General features: G+C 42.4%; 1 protein-coding gene across 14 annotated transcripts in view; it reads right to left on the bottom strand.

The window, feature by feature from the left end:
* Positions 1 to 21,266, bottom strand: part of Rpap2 (RNA polymerase II associated protein 2) — a 64,481-nt gene that overhangs the window by 6,539 nt on the left and 36,676 nt on the right. For 9 of the 14 annotated variants that reach the window (NM_001359918.1, XM_006534900.3, XM_030254408.1 and 6 more), the window contains one exon: positions 5 to 158. In NM_001359918.1, coding sequence (NP_001346847.1) covers positions 17 to 158 — 142 coding nt within the window. In that variant the 3' untranslated portion in view covers positions 5 to 16. Of the gene's footprint in view, positions 1 to 4; positions 159 to 12,392; positions 13,533 to 21,266 lie in introns of those variants that run through there. The other 5 variants (NM_001163462.2, NM_001163461.2, XM_030254407.1 and 2 more) reach the window with 2 other exon arrangements.

The following is a 21,266-nucleotide window of genomic DNA, read 5'->3' as shown; positions in this document are numbered from 1 at the left end:
TTACCATTCTTGTTAGCTAGCAGCTGGTTCTAAATATCATGGTTAATTTTTCAAGATCTTCGAATTTTAAATGCAATTCTGTCAGCAGGGTGGCTATAAACTGTGTAAAAACCACATTTTTCGGAGAATGCTTCTGAATGCCAAGAATCGGTGTCAATCTGAAACCAATAATAGTAATGTGTATGAAGAAATAAGATGGACCGCAGGACACTCATCTTCACCTTGCAGATAACATTCCTATAGAGAAAGGCTTTACTAAGACAGAAGTCTCAGCCTGAGGGACCAACAAACACTGTCACTGAGAAAAAAACGTCTACACATCTGTGCCTAGTAACATACTTGTTATGCCAGCAAAAACTCTTAGGAGAAAAGTAAATGCAAGTGTGTGTGTGGTCTTTTTTTTTTTTTTTACATCTATATAGAATGTTTGGATTATACCACCCGAGGGGGGAAAAGACAAAAAGCAAGTTTACCATTTGGGATGTAACTTTTTAATTTTAAATTTAAATAAATCATATATCATAAAGTATTTAACACCAATTGCATGTTTTCCTCAAAACACTTCTGATACATTTCTCTAAAGACTGACTAAATGTAATGGAAAATTTAATTCTCATCGAAATGTAATCAGTAAGTAAGATTCTTATTGTATTAGAAAACCTTTAATGTGCTTATGTGAACTGAACTCAAAGCTTTGTACATGCTAGACAAGTTCCACTCCCAGTGCTAAGATTTTTTGCTTTTCTTCTTCTCTCATATATTACATCTCCACTGCAGTCCCCCACCCGTCCTATTCCCAGCCACTCCAGCACCGCCCCCATCCAGCTCAGGAATTCAACTTCTTCTTTAATATGAAAATGGAAACTACATGCTAAAACTTGTGGGATTCAGCAAAGGCAATACCAAGAAGGATGTTTATCTAGCAACTAGTGCCCACATGACACAGGTCTTCAACACCAGCAAACCCCAGTATTTGTGGAAGGAGAAAAAAGACATATCAGGGCAGATAAAAATGTGTGTGTGTGTGTGGGGGGGTGCTGAAAAAATTATACAACAGATCATGACACATGGTTGGTTCTTTGAAAAGATATGAATAAACTTTTACTTAGACTTGGCAAAGAAAAATAGAAGCTCCAAATAAAACCAGAGATACAAAGGGACATATTACCACTAATGCCACAGAAATACAAAGTCTCAGAGACACTGAAAAGTCTGTTAAACTGGAAGGTATATTACAAATGGACACATGTGATCTAACAACACTCAACTCTGAGGACAAATAAACCAATAGCAAGTCCCATAATAAATGTGAATTACTAATAAGCTTCCTAACAGAAAAGCCTAGGAGTAGATGGCTTCACAGTTGAATTTTATGTATCTTAAGGAATGAGAACCAATGATTGCACAGAATGGAAAGTGAAGGGATGCAAGTTTATTCTGAGATCCTCCTCATCTTTAAAGCAAACTGCATAGGGTTGGGGTAGAGTATCATAAACATGCAAGAGTATTTAACAAATTAAATAGAATATCAAAATCATTCATCATGATTTAGTTTTATCTTATGGATGCAAAGATGATCCAACACCCCAGTTAGTAAATAAGACATCACATCAACAGAATGAAGGATAAAAACTATGATTTCAGTCAAAGAAATAGCATGGGAAGAAATGCCATATCCCTTCATAATAAAAATACTAAATAGCTACTTTAACATAATAAAAGCTAAAATCTGAAGTCCTTTCCTCTAAGAACAATGGGACAAGGGTGCCTATTCAGTGTACTTCCACAAGAAATACTGAGAGCAATTAGAGAAAAAAAAAAAAACAAAAGGCATACAAATGGAATGGTTGAAATCAAATTACACCTGTGTGTAGACAATGACTCCCGAGAAAGCCTGCAAAGACTACTAAGACAGAGCTGAAGCAGGAGGACGTAGGCACATGGAAGTCAGTGGCTATGGAGGGTGTGGTGGTGCATACCTTCTTCAGAGAACTACAAATAAAGTTGTAAGTGGTTGATAGGCAGAAGGGAGTGTAGATGGAGGAACCTTAATATTTTCCTTTGAAAATATTTCTTCCCCATCCTAGTGTCTAAGAGAAATGTTAAGTGACTACAGACCTATAACATGGACCTTTGATGACAATTAGCTTACTTCTTGTGGGGGGTGGTGGTGGTGGTGGTGGGGTGTTGTTTCAGCAGTACAGCAAAGGGAGGGGACAAGTGTCTCTAGAACACCTTTGTTCCTGCCGGGACTGCCTCATGGGAAGTGAAGATTCTGTCAAGAGGAATCAGAGCTAAGTGTCTGTAATTTTTAACTTACTTCCTGTCCTAAAACCAGCCAACAGAGCAACCAACTGGCTCCAAAAAGAATAATAACCATGAACCAACTATGTTACTCAGGCTAGACCCAAACTCCCAGGCTTAAGTGATTCTCTTGCATCTGTTTCTGGGATTAAAGGCATGCACCACTATGCCCAGCTCTTAGACTCTGTTTTAATGTAGTGATTTTGTCTTTTTTTTTCCCCACAAGATACCTTTTTGACTCCTGGGATAGACACATGGCATTTCCATGTGTGGCATACTGTAAGGGTAAACAAATCTTATACTTTATAAACACCATTCCTCATATATAACTGAATCTCTTTAAGAGTTTTCCTTTTCTTGTTTCTTTATCCTTCTTTTCCTCTCCTCCACCCCATCTCATTCTTTTTTGATTTTCAAGACATGGTTTCTCTGTGTAGCCCTGGCTGTCCCAGAACTCACTCTGTAGACCTAGCTGGCCTTGAACTCAGAGATCTACCTGCCTTTGCAGTGATTCCTGTTGTATGCCACCATGGCCTGGCTTTACCTTCCTTTCATGGTCATCCATCTGGTGCCATGGATCTACTCCTATTTCAACCCCTGCTTCGTTTGTGCTGCCATTGAGCTTCTGGACACAGTGAAACAGAGCGCCTCAGAATACAGAGACTGTCTAAAGTCACTACTTCAAAACTACAACAAACCCAAAGACTGAACTAGGGAATGAACAAAGAGGAAGCACTTCTAAGTTATCTGTGAAGTACACCTGCAGGATCTTATCAAGTGCTTACCCCACTTTTGTTAAACCGACTTTCTAGGCCCATGTATATATTTTCTCTCCTTTTTGACATAGGCTACGTTGCCCAGACTAATTCTGATTCCAGGACTCAAGTGATCTTTCTGCCTCAGCTTCCCAAGAATACAGGTATGTGCTCTACCCTCAGTTTAAATTATCCTGTTCAATCTTTTTCATTAAAAATAACCCATCATGGTCTGCAACCCTATAGGTAGAACAACAATATGAACTAACCAGTACCCCCAAAGCTTGTGTCTCTAGCTGCATATGTATCAGAAGATGGCCTAGTCGGCCATCATTGGGAAGAGGCCCCTTGGTCTTGCAAACTTTATATGCCCCAGTACAGGGGAACGCCCAGGGCCAAGAAGTGGGAGTGAGTGGGTAGGGGAGTGGTGGGGGGGAAGGGTATGGGGGACTTTTGGGATAGCATTTGAAATGTAAATGAAGAAAATACCTAATAAAAAATTAAAAAAAAAACCCATCACGCATTGAAAGAACTGAAGTAACTATTTTAACCTTCAAACTTCTAATAGTGGATACCAAAGAAAACAATGAACTGAAAAACTTCTTAAGATATAGCAACACATCAGAGTTGATATTTGACAATGTGTTTTCTATCTTTAAAGTCACTGGTAGAGAATGTGGATAGCAGTGAATGTTTTAAAAGTTAATACATAAAGTCTGTGAGGGCAGAGGGGACAGTAGCAGGACTGCAGGTGACACTTCGAAGAAAACAGGTACTGCAAACTCATTAACCTATAAAATCAAAAGCAGGAAGAGACTTCTCAGGGAGACTCCAGGGAAAACACAGGGACATCTGAAGCTGGTTCTTTACTGTGTGGCAAACAACAAAGCAAAGCCAAGTGTCAGACAGCATCCCCCTGACACGCCCTTTAGCCCACTGCTCCACATATGTTACACATCAAACGGAGAGAACACGTCAGGTTAGGACAGGCCATTTGTTGTTCTAACACCTGCTTAACAGGAACTATGTGCAGTGCTAGGAAGAGCTTCAAAGTATGGGCATGACTACTGAGGGATCTTTGATAGAACATTAGAGTCAAGGACTCGGAGCTGTGAAAATGGCTCACTGAGACTCAGAAGACCCAGCGGTCTGGGTTTGCATCCTGTCCCCAGACAGAGAGCCACATAAAGAGTCCAAGTTTTGGTTTATTGAACAATTAGAATTAAATAGCAGATTCAATGCTGTGTTATCCATCTGTACGGCAGTGAAAGTCAGTAGCAGGCTAGGATTTTCAGTGCTCTCCTCCTTTCCGATTCCTACCGCGGCAGTCATGGCACCACATTAAAGCACCAGGGCCTCCACTTGGAAACTCCTAGAACACTGTAGATCACGGTGGTCTGAATGATCACTTCTTAAACATCTAGGGCACCTGCATCAGTGATATCCCAGAACTCCACCCTCAACACTGAAGCAGGAGCACTGTCTCCTAGGGAGTTTTCTGAGAGCAGGTGGGCTGTTGCAAATGGTACTGGACAACCATCTCCCTCACGTACAAGTGATCTAAGTGAAGAAAGAGCTGTGACAAGGTCTGTGAGAGTAAATGTCACCAGAAAGCACAGTATGGTTATGGGTGGAGGAAGGACAGGAAACAAAAAGCCACACTTTAACCTATCAGATTTGAGAAATTACTGGGTTCATACAGAGTTCTGCTGCAGGGTGGGAATCCACTCTGTTGCTCACCAGGCACAAAGGCCATGAAGATACAGTGACTATATCCCTTGCCCCTCCTATCTTCTCTTAGAGCTAGGAAGGAGGGGGTATGAGGGAATTTTCTGCCTAAAATAAAGACAGACTATGTTTATATATTCTGTGCTTATCATGCCAGCAATGTAAATAGATACATGAAGCCTGAAGTGGAGGCTCACATCTGTGATCCCAGCATTTTTGAGGCTGGGGTATGAGGACTACCACAAGTTCTAAGCTAGCCTGGGTTCAGGATAAGACCCTATTTTTAAGTCCTAAATAACAAGTACAATACCTGACAGTCTATGGGAACAGACTCAAATGAAAGCAAAGAAAGTCTTAGGTTTCATAGGTTTACCTACATTTAAAATGAGATAGGGTCTCACTACAAAGCTCAGTCTCCTGCCTTGGCCTCGTGAATGCTGGGTTACAGGCATGATGCTTGGCTGAAGTGCTTCACTAAGAATGGTGCTGGTAAAAATCTAAAGCAAGTTTAACTGTGGCACTCTAAAGAAGTTAGAGTTCTCAAATGTGACTCAGCACCAGACTATCTTGTTCTAAAAACTGAGCCAGGATCTACCCTTCTCTCCAGAACTAAATGACAGAGGACTAACCGGAATATCTGTCCTTATCACCCTATACTCACACTCAAAGAAACAAAACACTGGCTCCCTGTGACCCAGAACACAGAAGCTCAAGATGCCATGTCTTCAGAAAGCCGAGGGCTCACAGAAACCCCAGATGTTATGCAAAACATCTTCCTCAGAAATGAAAAAGAAATCAGGTATATGTTTTTCAGAAGGAATCCTGCCTGTATATTTAGGGCTCTTCAGAATATAAATAGTTGGAATTTCAAATTTTAGGTTTCATATTTAACATAAACTTACTTTTTTTTTCTTTTCTTTTTCCTTCTTGAGACAGGGTCAGTCTCTATGTAGCCCAGGCTGGTCTGGAACTCAGAGATCTGCCTGCCTCTGCCTCCTGAGTACTGGGGTTACAAGTGTGCCACTGGCCTGCACCTTCAACTCCCTTTACTGTGTTGCTTCTTGAACAGAGACAGAAAGTCTAATGCTAACAGGGAGGGAGCCCACAAACATTTGTCTAGCCTGTGGATCAGACTTCCTCCCCACAAGAAAACAACAATCAGCTGGGCTAAAAGTCCAGAAAGTCACCATGCTGCAGAGCCTCCTCCTTTCTATAAGATAACACAGGTTAGGCCATGTGCTGTGGCAACTGCTGCACGCTACTTTTGCTGACCCGACAAGGAAACAAACACAGAGAGGTTAGAGCCGAGTGTCATTCAGCCACTTCACAGTGGGCTGTAGAAATGTACCATTCTCTTGCAGACCCCAGCCGGTCCCAAACACAAGTCAGTGATTTACGACTTTCTAAAAAGATTCTTTTTAAAATGAGACTAACTTGTTGGTCTTTCTGTGAAGTTGCAGCAGGTGTCAACTCCAAGATGAGGCCCAAGCGACTCTCTTAAGGTCATGTAAGTGGGGAACAGACGAGCAGATAACCCCAGAAGCATCCCCACAGTCTGCACTTCTAACCACGAGACCACAGCAGCTCACACATCTGATTCATTTTAAGAACCGAGCAGGTCTCATGATTTTCAAAGGCCATTTGTGTATGCTCTTCAAATAAAGCATGGGGTCTGCCATTACAAAGTAAATGTGCTAATGAAGTGATGCTAACACACCCTTCTACTGTGTGCCACAGCCTAAGCCAGCCTGTCACACACAGCTCAGTCAACCTTACTGAGACCAAATCTTTTGGGTTCAAACTCCATCTTAGATAACCTGACCTAAGATTGAACTCAAGTTAATTAACAGGCCAGTACCTAGCACCATTTCCCAGGTTGGGGGACCCCAACAAGACCTGCGTCTAGCACCAGTTTCCAGATCATTCCTCAACAAATCTACACCCCCAGGTTAAAAGCCTGCCTCTGACACTTCACTTCCTAACCACCACTAATCAGGAAAAAAACATAGGTTAAGCCAATTATGTTAAAGGCCACAATGGCCCCCCAATCAGATGTGTACCAGGCTAGATACCCCCTTCTTGTCTCTATAAATGCTTGCCTGAAACTAAAATTTAAGGATGTCCCCCCAGTTCTCCTCCGTTAGAGACAGTGGTGTGGCCTAAACTAGTGCTTGAATAGACTCTAATTCGATTGCATCGGAATTGACTCCTTTATGGACTTTAGGGGTTCACAAACGCTACCTGGCACAACATTTGTACTCAGCACCCAGTAAACCTGAGGTAAGACAATGATTCTTGGTTCTTTGTGTACAATTAGCCCCTTAGGAAATGAAAAAACAAAATTTCTATTTAGGCAAAGATCAGGAAATCAAAATTGGTGTAACAATCAATAGTAAATATATTTTTTAAAGTTCCTGATGTGATTCTAATGGGCAGCCAGGATAAAGAAACAATAATTCAGAGTTCCCCTGGAACTCTGATTTTAACTGGATCTGTGGTGTGGCCTGGGCTGTCTTTGAACTCTCTACTGTCTTTTGTAGTTCTCTGATCTTAGCCTGAGTAGCTGGAAATCTAGTCAAATACACTTATCCTGCATTCTGAATTGAATTAGTGGTTAAATATAACTGTGTTGAAGCTGTGGGTTAAGTGCTACCACATCCTAGCTGCTCACAAGTTGCTGAGAGAAACTGAAAAATAAAGGGAATCTTTTTACAAGTCGTAGTCACAGGCGACTAGACACGGGAGGTGAGGCTGTGACCCTGAACAAGAGCTTTCAGTGCATGTCAGACATGTAAATTAAAGTGTCATCCATAGAGCTACCAGATGCTTGAGGGAGACACAGTCAGTGACATGATAAAGAGAAATGTTAGGAGAGACGATGAGGCCACATCAAGGATATCTGGCAGGAAAGTCACTAGATATCTAAAAACATTAATTTGTTCTTATGAAATTTTGTGCATTGTCTTAGTCAGGGTTTCTATTCCTGCACAAACACCATGACCAAGAAGCAAGTTGGGGAGGAAAGGGTTTATTCAGCTTACACTTCCATACTGCTGTTCATCATCAAAGGAAGTCAGGACTAGAACTCAAGCAGGTCAGGAAGCAGGAGCTGATGTAGAGGCCATGGAGGGATGTTCTTTACTGGCTTGCTTCCCCTGGCTTGCTCAGCCTGCTTTTTTATAGAACCCAGGACTACCAGCCCAGAGATGGCACCACCCACAAGGGGCCTTTCCCTCTTGATCACTAATTGAGAAAATGCCTTACAGTTGGATCTCATGGAGGCATTTCCTCAACTGATGCTCCTTTCTCTGTGATAACTCCAGCTGTGTCAAGTTGACACAAAACTAGCCAGTACATGCATGTACAGTGTATGTGTGCTGACCACTCTTACCCCCACCTCCATCCTTCCCATAACCCCTTTCATGTTCATGTCTATTCATTCTGTTTTGTGGTTCTCCGAGTTTGATTAACTTGGGCCATCTGTGTGATGGTAGGTGTGGAGTTATCTGTTGGAGCCTCCTGGGCTCAGTACAAGGTACACAACTTAAGACAGAGCTCTCTCGGCTCCAGGAGCCTGTGAGTACTCAGTGGTTCAGAATAAAATAGTGAGCCCTGTGAACCGTTCCTACCTCCATGTCTGACTATGGACAGGGCTGGTCCTTGTGTGGACCCACTGCAGGTAACTACAGTTGTTGTGTACTAATGACTGTAAAGGGTGTGTCCGGAGAGCGGCATCCTTCCTGCACCTCCTCTGCACTATTCCCTGAGCCTTAAAGGGGACGGCACAGGTGTCCTGTTGAGGCCTGGGCCCACAGTCTCTGCTTGGTCTCTACATGGAGGCAGTGCAGTCTCTGTCTAGGTGGTGGTTGTTTTCTGTTTGCTTTAATCCCTCCATACAGGACATAGTTCAGTAGTTAAGAGCATGTACTGCTTGTTCTTCCAGTGGCCCTGAGCTCTGGGCCCAGCACCCACATTGGGCACCTGTCAGCTGCCTGTAGTTTCAGCTCTAGGGGAGCTAGTGCTTTCTTCTGGCCCCAATGGGCACTCAAACGCACGTGTGCCCATGCATACAGACATACATATACACATGGATAAATAAAATAAAAAATAATAAAGAACAAAAACCATCCTCTATCCCAATCAGGGTTAAACTTCAGTGAGGAGAATATAAGAGCTGGGAGGGTGGAGGAGGATGGTAAGCAGCTCTATTCAGGAAGGCAGTCTAGGCTGATGCACTTTAGTCACAGTAGGAATCACACAAAACAGACTGTAGCTGGGTGTGGTAGAGCACACCTTTAATCCCAGCACTTGGGAGGCAGAGACAAGTGGCTTTCTGAGTTTGAGGCCAGCAAGTTCCATACCAACCAGGGTTACACAGTGAGATGCTGATTCAAAACAAAACGAAATAAAACAAAACTGAAAGTCAGAATAATCAGATGGGGGAAGTAAAGGGCAAATGTGTTAGCTAGGGCTCTTCAGAGGAACAGAACTTAAAGAATGAATCCGTCCATCTGTCCATCCATCCATAAATAAATAAATAAAGGGAACTTATTAGAATGGCTTATAGTCTTTGGTCCAGTTAGTACAATAACAGCTGTCTATCCATCAAGGTCCAAGAATCCACCAATTATTCAGTTCACAAGGCTGGATTTCTCACCCGGTTTCCAGTAGACTCTGGAATCTAGACGTAGACTCTAATGCCAGTGGAGGCATGAACTTCCCAGTGAGAATAAGGCAGCACTTCCTTCTTCCATGTCCTTCATATAGGCTACCACCAGAAGGTGTAGCCCTGATTAAAAGTGACTCTTTCCACCACAAAAGATCCAGATTTAGGGTGGGTATTCCTATTTCAAATGATTTAAGAAAAATCCTTCACAGGTGCACCTAGCCACTTGGGTTGTAGTTAATTCCAGATGTAGTAAAGTTGATGACCGAGAATAGCCACCAAGAGAAAAAGAGCTCCCTCCCCCAACAACACTTTTTAAATAAGGCCTCACTGTGGTCTAGGCTGGTTTTGAACTCTTAGTAATTCTCCTGTCCCAGACTCTCTAATTCCCTACTGTGCCTAGCTGACAACTCAGTTTTCAATGTTGGGTCATCAGGAAGAAACAAAAGAAATAGGGGTCATCTGAAAGGGAAGATATGTTTGATCTCAATTTTGAGCCTTGAAGTACCTGAGGGATATTCAAATAGATGATCAACAAAAAGAATCTCATCCATTTTCTGGATTTTGGGATGAGGTCACATGAAATACTTGGCTGAGGAGACACATATTGTTCCTGAAGTAACTCCACCATCCTTTACGAAATACATTTGCTGTAACTTCTTTGTGCATGTGTGCATGGACAGTGAGTGTATGAATGCAGTGCTCATGTAGAGACCAATCCCAGGTGTTGGTCCTCACTTTGCATCTTGTTCTGAGGCGGTGTCTTTGCTCACTGAGGATGCTGGCCTGTGAGCCTCCGGGGACCATCTTGTCCCATTTCTCATATCCTTGTAGCAACACTGGCATTACAGACACTTACCCTTAAATCCAGCTGTTCACATAGGTGCTGGAGATTCACACTCAGGTCCGAATACTTGCATACAAATGCTTGTACCCACAGAGCCATCTCCCCAGCTTCCTGGTCTCCTTCTGAACCAACGTCTTGCTATTACTTTCTGACTTTTTGTCTCCTTATCTTAGCTATACCCAGCCAGACTGCAGTCCATAATCAGCACTGCTCTTTTCACACCACAGGGTGACTACAAACTCCTAGGGCAGGGTTGGGAGGGAGGGAGGGAGAAAGTGTCTCTGGCTGATAGTACTTCAAAGCCATGATCTTGGGCCTCATCAGAATAGTAAGTTAGTCTACTGTGGCTCTTGGTCAGCTCCTTGGCTGCATTGAGGACCACTGTTATTATTTTTCATCCAGACCCAACCTCTATCCCCTAAGAGAACCATCTCTAATTCCACTTTGCTGAGAATCCAAGGTGTCTGTTTAGAAATCTACGTAACTGTCCATCGCTGCTGTCTGCCTGACGAGAACAGCTATACTGTTCCCCACTCAAGCTCTTTGTTGAGTGTGCCATGCTTTGTCTGCCTTTTCAAACTATGCTGCCCTAATATCCTGCCCTTGATTTGAACTGTTAATGATTCCTCACCCATGCCCTTACCTGAGTCAACAAAACTAACTTCTTTCTAAAACTGTCACTGTTAAATCTCTCCTACGTTGCCTTTTAGGATAAATGTATTGTGTGTGTGTGTGTGTGTGTGTGTGTGTGTGTGTGTGTGTGTGTGCGCGCGCGCGCGCGTGCGTGCGCGCCTCTGCTGCATTTCTAGTACTAAATAATCTGAACTTGATCTTTTATGGCACAGAAGAATACATGAGCCATTCCCAAATGGTAGCAGCCAACTCCCAAACTTGCATTTAGGACAGACACTGAGATGACCTAACAGAAGAGAGAAAAGTGAAGAATTCTAAGCTTTGTTTTCTCCCTTTCACTCTTATATGCTCTAGAATTCTGTGAACATATATAAAAAGGAACAGAATGGAAGTATTTGAATTTCAGCTCCAAGAATAGCAAGATTTTACTGCTAACTACAATGATCAGGATGAAGTAAGAAAAGTGTTGTCTCTATAATACACAAAATAAACATGTAGTTAATAAAGGAAAAAATTTGCCAAACTCTCCATACATTTGGGAATAATATTTTTTCCTCTCATAGCTTCATTTAAATTTGCAAGACTACTGAATAAGCAGAGCTTACACAAACTAAAGGGAACTTTTGTGCTAAAGAGAGCATTTCTATCAGGCTCTATGAATCTGATAAATACCCTGTGCCACTCATCCTGCACCTGCCTTCTAAGTGCTGCTGATTGTAGGCATGTGTCACCACCACTGATCTGGACAGTTCTCTCAATGTCTTAGCTATTAGCGTCTGCTACTGACTTTAAAGACTTTATTAAAGGCTAGGTGTGGTGGGTGCACATCTGTAATTGGGAGAGCAAGGCAGTGGACTCTAAGACCGAGGACAGCCTGGGCTGTATAAGAACAAACAGTTTTTTCTCTAGAAGTATGTTCATTTATTTTGTAATCATAGGCCTTAAAAAACAGGGCTGGGGAGATGGCTTGGTGTTATAAAAGTGCTTGCAGCTGCTAAACCTGTCAACCCAAGTTCAATCCCTGGGACCCACAGAGTGGAGGGAGAGACCTGACTCCTGCAAGGTCTTGCCTGACCTTCACAAGCCAGCCTGAGCACAGACATGCCCCACCCACCACTCAGGAATGTATGGCACAGGTGATACATGTTTAAAACCCTAGAGAGATGAGGATGTATGTGTTTTTAGTTTTTAAATTATAATTTATTGGTGCATTTATTGTTAGGGGTGGGCATATATGTCAGGTGGCATCAGGATATGACACAGTAGCAACCTACACAGCAACTCCTTTGAGCAGAGATTTTTTTTTGTTTTTTTAAGAACACTGTTTCAAATCACTCCACTGACTGTAGACAATTTTTCCTGATTTAGTACTATTTACATATTGTCCAAACATAGTATGTGGATAAACAGAAAGTCTCTTATTTTTACAGAGACTTGTGTACACACACACACACACACATTTTTTGCAAGGGTGAAGTACATGTTTATGTCTCACAGATGGACTAGTACACCATGGGAAACAGAAGGGCATGGGAGGTAAAGATGAGAAATATGAGAAGAGCCGCAGGGTTAGACGCGGTTGCACAGGCTGCTGTTTCAGACTGTGCCTTAGTCTCCCCCGGGCAGATCACTGATGGAGCAGGAGAAGAAGAAGCGGAGCCGCTGCACAAGTAAAAATCAAACAGTTTTGGAAGCAGAAATAGAGTTTATCTGATTTTTAATTTAATTTTGTGCGTGTGTACACTAAACGCAAACCCAGCTTTGTACACTCAAGACCAACATTCAATGCCATTAGCCCTACTTCTTCATTTGTGAAATTAAGATTCTGTGTAAACTTTACCAAGTAACCCTGACTTCAAGTCAAAGAGAGAAGTGTAGGGGAGAGAGTGGGAAAGTGCTAGGCTAAGGGGATGGAGGGGAAAAGAGCCACCTTTTCAGAGTATGGCTTCACTCTAGTGGACACCTCCAGCAACCCCACAGCGCTCTCACCATCTCCTTCAGCACCCCTCGCTCCCCTGCTTTGCTCTCCTGCTTCGGCTGGATGTCAGGGCTGGATGATGTCAGAGCTGGCACCTGCAGCTGCTGAGTCTCATTAGAAACAAGCGCTGCCTCAACAAAGCCTGAATCCAGCCTAACTCCTCACACTACCAATGAGGAAACTAACACTCAATGAGGTTGAATAATTTGTGAAGTTGAGTTTAGGGCTTCAAGACTCATATAAGTGTTGCATCTAGGGCAATGGAATTACATTTAATGAAATACGGCTTGTTAAAAGGTAATTACACAAATAAAGGTTCTATTAATTCTATCTTAGGTAAGCTGGCTGTAGTGGTGCACTCTTGTAATCCTAGACCTGGAAGACTTGAGGCAGCAGGACGGCTGTGAGCTGTGGGCAGCATGGCATCCTGGGCCACAGAGTCAGAGGATCCTAAATCACAAAACAAAATTTACCTTAGGGAAAAAGACAAAGTCACCAAAATAAGAAACTAATAGGCACGTAAGGCCAGTGATGTGATGGTGTTCGAAGTAGTCGGAGAGGACAGATAAGAGAACATGCGAGGGGGGCATTGCATCATGGGCCTTCACTTCAGAGCTTTATCTAGAAAATGGAGATAAAAACTTTGATTAGAGAAGACCATTGCAGCCAAATAAAATAAAATGTTTCTCCTCTAACAGATGGCTCATGCCCTGATGATGTTTGCATTTGAGGGTTTAGGATTACCTATTAATAAGGAAGCCGGGATGCTTCCCACTGATATTTCTAATTCAAAAGAAACAAGTCCTTTGTAAATCACTGTGGAGTGATATATTACATGTTGTTTGTGTAAGGGGCTGGGGTGGAGTAACTTCAGAACTTTATATCTAAATCCTGTTTGCAGCAGGTCTATAAAGCAGCTGCAGACGAGCACGGCTTTTCTTCCCAATTCCTGCTCCTGGCCAATGCTCCAGCTTTCTCCTTCTCAGTGTGTGACAAAGTGGGATCAAGCCCCACACAGAAATCACTATTCTCCTCTCATGGAGATCCCAAGGCTGGGGCAACACTACCAGTAAACTCAGGGAGCTTGTTCAGACAGGCAGATACATAGGAAAACTAGGGACTGGCTACCTAAGCTAGAGCTATGGTTCTAAGTGCCAACTGCTGTTAACACCCATCATCCTCGAAGCTGATGGAGCCTGGGAATCAGGAGACTTGGGGAATCTTGTGTGTGTGTGTGTGTGTGTGTGTGTGTGTGTGTGTGTGTACATGCACATGCGCATGTGCGGCGCTGCCAGGGAGGGAACACAGGGCCTCACACACTGGTAATTTTTAACATGGATTAAGGTAGCAGGTTTGGGGACCCTCTGCCATTTATGGGTGAAAAAAGACTAAATTATAAATTTAATGGAGATGTAGGGAATTCTAAGGAAAAGAAATCTTTGTAGAAAGTAGGCTTTGATTAGAAAATTTAAAGTGTTATTCCTTTAGAAATTATCTGGGTTCTGGGTTAAGGAAATGGCTGAGCAGGTAAAAGTGGTCTCTGTGAAAGTCTGATGACCAGAGTCAGGTCCTGGAGCCCCGGGTAAGTTGTGCTGCTCAAGAGGGGGAGCAGACAGGAGGACCCAAAGCCTGCCCCAGAGATGCCAAAAAGCTAGCACAAGCTTAGTTGTTAACTCCTCTAGAACAAAAAAGGTCATGTACATCCAACATCCAACAGCACAGGGCAGACTTCTCATTCCACAAGAGAAATGGTATGCAGAGAGGAGGAACTGAGTCAAAGCAAGACTAAAACCCAGCAGGATAAACATGAAGTCCTATAGCTTCATGTCTAGCATCTGGGTATGTGGTAGGGTTCTGTGAACTACACCAGGCTTGGCCCACCCCAATGTTGGGTGTCACCCACAACAGCTGCCAAAGTTTCCCTGGCCAGATACTCTGTTAAGGGATAGCAGTATCAAAAGTCACCGAGACTGGACCTTTCTCTTACAGTGTTTCAAGTCCCACCTCCTGTTTCTCGGGAACACACTAATTCCGTGGAAGGGGAACAATAGCACAGAAAGGGGAATGTATCACAATTGGCCTTTCTTAAAACTGAAGACACCAACTGAAAGGACAGCTACAGATTAGACAAAGACAGAATGAAGGGAGACATTAGAGAAAGACTATTTTCTCCTGGCAAAATAAAGTTAGTTTATAGATTTGTTAAAGTACTTTTAATCTGGTCTGATACTAGTTTTTGCTCAAAATAATGGCATCTGAGTTGTATCTCTGGCCCTAGGCACCCCCAAAAAGCCTAAGATTATTACTTCAGGGCGACTTCTGGTAAAGAACAAAGGCACAAGTTAACCCAAGCAAACCTGTCAACCATCTACACAGGAAAAGGCCCCTGGGAAGCTGCCTCTCCAGAGATGGCAGGAAATAGTAACAAGTCTACTCAAACACATATACAATGGGCATAATGGACAGTTGTATACAATCCGGTACACTGAGGCCTTCTGGTCGATGTCCACTCTGACCCTTGACTGTGTATCATGTTATTACCTAATATATATTGCCATCTGATGGCATGCCTTAGGGACACAGGACATCCTGGGGTCTCCACTGTGTCTGAGGTCTCAGCATCACAGTTTCAAGTACTGCCCTATTACGGCTTCTTGTAGAGAATCTGGGAAGGCTTGCTTGGTCTCTTATGCCTTCCTTTGAATGTCTAAAGCCTCAAAAAGTGACACCAGCAGGAAGGTCTCTCATGAGCTCAAGCAGGAGCCACGTCCCTCTAAATCACGGATGCTGCAGGTTCAGGGGCTGCGTGGGTCAACCTGGAAAAACACCAGACTGTACAATCACAGCACCTGGCGGCTCTGGAGCCTGCCCATGGGTAGGTAGGGTTTGCTCAATTCCTGCGGTGCCCTAAAGGCATCTTTTCTCTCTGTCTTGAGAGTGCCTGGCACTCTTAACACTCTTTCCATGGTGTTAATCTCCTGAGAACCTTCCACCTCACTCTTTTCCTGGCTATACTGCACTGTTTTGTTTTTTGTTTTTTTTGTTTTTTTAATTCCTGCTGTTTCTGAGCCTCTTATTCCTGATCCTTACTACTAAGCTTGGCTAGAAACAACCACCAATAACTATATGACATTATCACGCTGTCTTAAAATTTCCTACTTCACTAGTCCATCATTTTTTCAATTCAGCACAGGACACAGGCTCAATGCAAATGTAGATAAATTCTTTGCCAGGACATAAGAAGCATAGTCTTTGTTCAGTTCCCTTCTGAAACCTCATGAGCCTGGCCTCTGCTGTCCACACTCGGGGTGGTGCTGTGGTCTTCTGAATGACCTCATAATTGTCTATTAAGCTTTGCTTGCATCACTGTGACAGCTCCTGTGACAGCTTCTCCAGTCTTTTCCAAACTGCTTCTGCAACCAGTGTAAGCACCACATCACCTGGCTTAGTTACAGCGACAATCCCACTTCTTGTGATCAGTATTTTGTGTTATTTACTTCTACACAATGGTTACAAAAATATCTGACAACAATTAAATGGAGGGATTATATCTTTGTCTCACAGTTTTAGAGAGCTAATTCCAATATGGTTCAGAGGACATGCCAGAGCAGTACAATTCACAGCCTGGTGGCTGGGAAGCAGGAGACAGAAGTGCGATGGGAAGGACAGCCCCACAGGATCTTTCTGCCTGCCAACCTACTTTCAGTTAGCTACAACCCCTAAAGCTTCTTTATAACCTCCCCAAACAGCGTCACTCGCTGGGCACGAGCATGTGATAGATCAGGCTGTGGAACACTGCACATGTGAGCACCTACGATGACAACTGGGTATGAGCTCTGTCTGTGGAGTGCCTACATGCCGCCAGTGACTGTGTGAAACGGTGCAGCTGCTGCAGGAAACAGCTTGGCTGTTTCTCAAAAGGTTAATCATAACCCAGCAATTCAACATCAGTGTATACAGCTAAACTGAAGACATGCCACACAAGAGCATGCACATGGATGTTGATGACACCGTTGTACAAACTAGCCTCAGAGCAGAAATAACTCTCACCTGACAACTGAGCACTGGGTAAATGTATGTATATCCGCATCACAGAATATTATATGGTCATAAAAAAAGTACTATTATATGCTGTGACATGGACAAAAACTCTAAAAACATGATGAAAATGAAAGAAGCCAAACATAAACAGATATATCCCACACGATTTCACTGATTTAAATATTTACAACAGGCAAACAGATAAATGGTTATACCACAGGGTTGTAAGTGGTTGTCAGAGGAGATATCAAGGCTGAACACAGATGAGGTTTCTTTTTGGGGTGACAAAATTGTTCTGTTCTTTGATAGTATGGACCACTGTATAATATAGCAAATATACTAAAATCAGAACTGCCTATACATTAAATGGGAATTTTATCTCAAAAAATCAGTTATAAATATTCCATAATTATAAAATACAAAAAATACTTCCAAAAGTCTTTTAATATAGGTCAAAAACCAAACTTGATTTGGAGTGGTAAGAGAGAGGTACTTGATGGTAAGAACCATCCATTTGTTCTTTAAGGAGTGCTTTAAGATCTTTATGAGGAGATGAAGTGATGGGTAGGCTCTAAAGCACAGTTGGCAGAGGGTAAAAGCTTCAGGCTCGGAGCTCCATTCATGCCCAGGAGCCCCAGGGAAGGGACTCTCCAGAGTACCTGTCTTTGATGACTCCTTAAAGTGACTGTCTGCGTCCTGATGGCTTTTGTTGAGACCATGGTCAAGTTGAGCTTGTTTAAAATACCATTTCCCAGGACTTACATGCTAATCCCTGAACGATGGGAATACTCAAAGCTTTTAGAGGGAATAAACTATTGAATGGTCCCTGACTACAAACAGGCCACAGTTCACTGGAAACAGCCAGTTCAGATAAGTAAAATGAAAGCAGACACTTTTGGAGATGGCCTTGAAAGCTTTCCATTAGAGAACACTAAGGGCATCCAAGTAGGAACAGCATGTGTTGACAGCATGTTACGACTGCAGAAGTCACCCTCTCTATCTTCTCTGAATACTCATCTCCTCCACTGGACAGCCAAAGTACCAAGGAACACAGCACATTTTCAGTTGAGGAAACTTGATCCCCTTTCCTGGCACATGGGCTGCACACAAGGGACTCAGCCTTTTAAGACTGCCTTTTTCTTGGCTGCCAGTTTTGGTCAGGACCTTTCCCTAGATTTCTCTCCAGCATAGCACAGTCCTATTTTGTGTTACAAACTAGAATGACAGTTATAGTCTAGTTACAGTCTAGAATGGCTTTAATGACAGTGGTCCAGACCAAGAAAACAAAAGACAAAGGAAGAGGAAAGGAGTCTGGGTCGGCTGAGGGCTGACCTATGACATCTCCTCAGACTCTGTACTGCAGAAGAGATGTCAGGCCATAAGATGGGAATTACAAAGAAAGAAAAAGGCGCGTAAGGGAGCTACGTGCCAGAAGATGCCCTTTGATGCACACAGTGCTTCCTGATCTGATGTAGAAACAGAAGTACATATATTAATAGGTTTTATCTGTTATGATATATAGGTTCTAAAATGTAGAAATTTATACATATTTTTGTTAAGAGTAATATATTAAAAAATGTATTAAGAACCCAGTACTGGGCTGGAGAGATGGCTCAGCAGTTAAGAGCACTGACTGCTCTTCTAGAGGGCCTGAGTTCAATTCCCAGCAACCACATGGTGGCTCATAACCATCTGTAACCATATGACAATGTACTCATATACATTAAATAAATAAACTCTTAAAAAAAAAAGACTCCAGTATCTTATTTGAGCATATTTATTTGGGAAAATCCAATTCAGGTTGTATTATTCAAATGTCCAGCCCTATCCAGAGAATAAAGTATAGCTATGTTCAACCAGAAAAAATTATTACTTAGGGATTAGGTAAATAATATCAGTAACTACTCAGCTATTTTACTGCATTTTCAATCAGTTCTTATTAAAGAAGGTCAATTAGTTATTACTATTTGTTAATCTATGTCTCATTCCTTCATGTGAAATGAACACACACTGTTTAAACCCTGCCTGAAGGTTTCTATGTGCTCAAGTTCTGAATATATAAAATCAATAAATGTTGCAGTCACAATAGTCATTCATGTCTCATAAAATTAGTAAAATTCTAAGTGAGAGTGATCCATGATACATTTCTTGTGCACACGCATCTCATCTACTGTGCCAATCCCATCAGTGACTATATGCCTGAGACTGTATTGTTATAAGAAAGGGACATTTACACTGAAGTGTTGCATGCTAAGCTCTACAGTTTCCTCCATGGCAGTGGCCTGTGAAGGCACCAGGGAATCACAGGAAAGATGATTTTCTATACAGGTGTCTTACAGTCTTCAGTACTAGTGTGAAAACTTAAGGCCTGGCATTTTCTGTTGCTGTGGATGAATGTGTGTGTCAAAAGAACCCTGTCCAGATGGTTTCGGAGTTCTGTACTTCTATGGTGCTCTTACCAGGGCTGGAGAGGGTTCTTTGACAAGCAAGCTCATCCACAGTGACAGAAAATGCCAGGCCTTAAGTTTTTATATCAATATTCAAGAGTGTAAGACACTTCCATAGAAAAGTGTCTTTCCTGGTGATTCCTCTGTATTTAATGAACATTAGTAATAAAACTTTAATATTCAAAGAGTTGTATCTACTGCTATACCATTTATTACACAAAATCATAAATATCTTACTATATAAGATATCTTTTAAAATACTTATTTATCGTGTGTGTGAGTACTGTTGTCCACATCCACAGCATGTGTGTGGGGACCAGAGGACAACTCTCAGGTATCTGTTCTGACAACTTGCGGGACCTGGAGACCAGAGTCAGGCCTGAGTGCTGAGCCTCCTGCAGTCTATACCTCCTTTCTCAGTCAGAACGGTTGCTCTACACATTTATGTTTGGTTTGAATATGCATTTCAGAATGCCTAGTTTGTGAGTAACCCTCCATGAAAATCTGCAAGCAGATTCCTGTGAAGGTCTCTGAAGAGTGCCCAGGACGGGCTTTCATGCCTCTACGCAGTTTGGTGGCAATAACTTAATAGCGGAAAAGGAAGGCCATTTACACAAATCTGTGCCTGACTCCCTTTGGCTCTGGCTAAGAGTATCTCTGGGCATCTGAGTTCTCTACACTTTCCATGGGAGACTCTCTGTCTCGCACTGACCCTCATATTAAGGGGCAATGCTTTTTTTGTTAAATATAGGAAGAAGGGGGATGGTATACCAAATACAATTATACCCTATAGACATGAGTGGGATTCGCTTTAAATATTTAAATTTTTATTTAAAATTCTAAATGAAAAATGTTTAAGTTCTATTCCTAACATGCTTAATACTTTAGAGGGATGGGCTGAGGGTGAAAGGGGCCAACAGCTAAGTGACAGGTTCCTTAGGGTAACGTGAACGGCTAAAGGGGGCTTTGTGAAAAAAGAAATAAATGAAATAATGTGTACTGAGATAGAAGTCTTAGGAGGTAATGATAAAAGACAAAGAGGGACACCTGAAATCTGAGGCTACACAGTGTGCAAATTGGCTGATTGGGAACTGCTAAGAAGACCCATGGCAAAGACACAAGATTTCAAGAACAAGTACCTTGGAACATGGGATCTACAGTGACACAAGATTTTCAAAGCCAAAGGACCTACTCCAGAAATGACTGAGCTGTCTACGAATCAAAAGGCTCAGTGGCTGGGAAGGCTGGATCTCCCTGTAGGGTCAGGGCATAAGACTGACATAGGACACAGCGGTTCTCACAGCTACGATTTTAAGATTGAACATGGGAATAGTTTCAGATAAAAAGCATACAACTAAATTTTAATACTACATTTTACTATTGTGTTTTTCAACATTCCCCCTTCCCCCCAAAGACAGGCTTTCTCTGTGTGGCCCTGGCTTTCTTGGAACTCATTCTGTAGACCAGCGGGCCTTGAACTCAGATATCTACCTGTCTTTGCATCCTGAGTGCTCGGATTAGTGTGAGCCACCACTGCCTGGCTCACTCTTCTAATTGCTAGACATGCTGGAGATGTGGCAGTAGTTTAATACAAAAAGTAAAGGCCTCGTATGTCTTCAGTGACAGAAGCAAGATTCTGAGATCACTGCTCATGCCTCTAACATGTCAACCTAAACCCTGCTTCCCTCTTAGTGTAATAAACTACAAAAGGACAGTTAGAGAGTTGTCTACGAGCATTTATTATCAGGTATATGATACTGTGGGTAAGCACAGTTATTGATATTTTTTCTGTCAGTGACCAAAATATTTACACATTTCATACAGTAGAAAACCTTTTAAAAATTAATAATATATTTTTCATGAACTG

The sequence above is a fragment of the Mus musculus genome, chromosome 5, assembly GCF_000001635.26.
Source record: "Mus musculus strain C57BL/6J chromosome 5, GRCm38.p6 C57BL/6J".
NCBI classification, from domain to species: Eukaryota; Metazoa; Chordata; class Mammalia; order Rodentia; family Muridae; genus Mus; species Mus musculus.
This window is presented reverse-complemented; position numbering and strand designations above follow the sequence as displayed.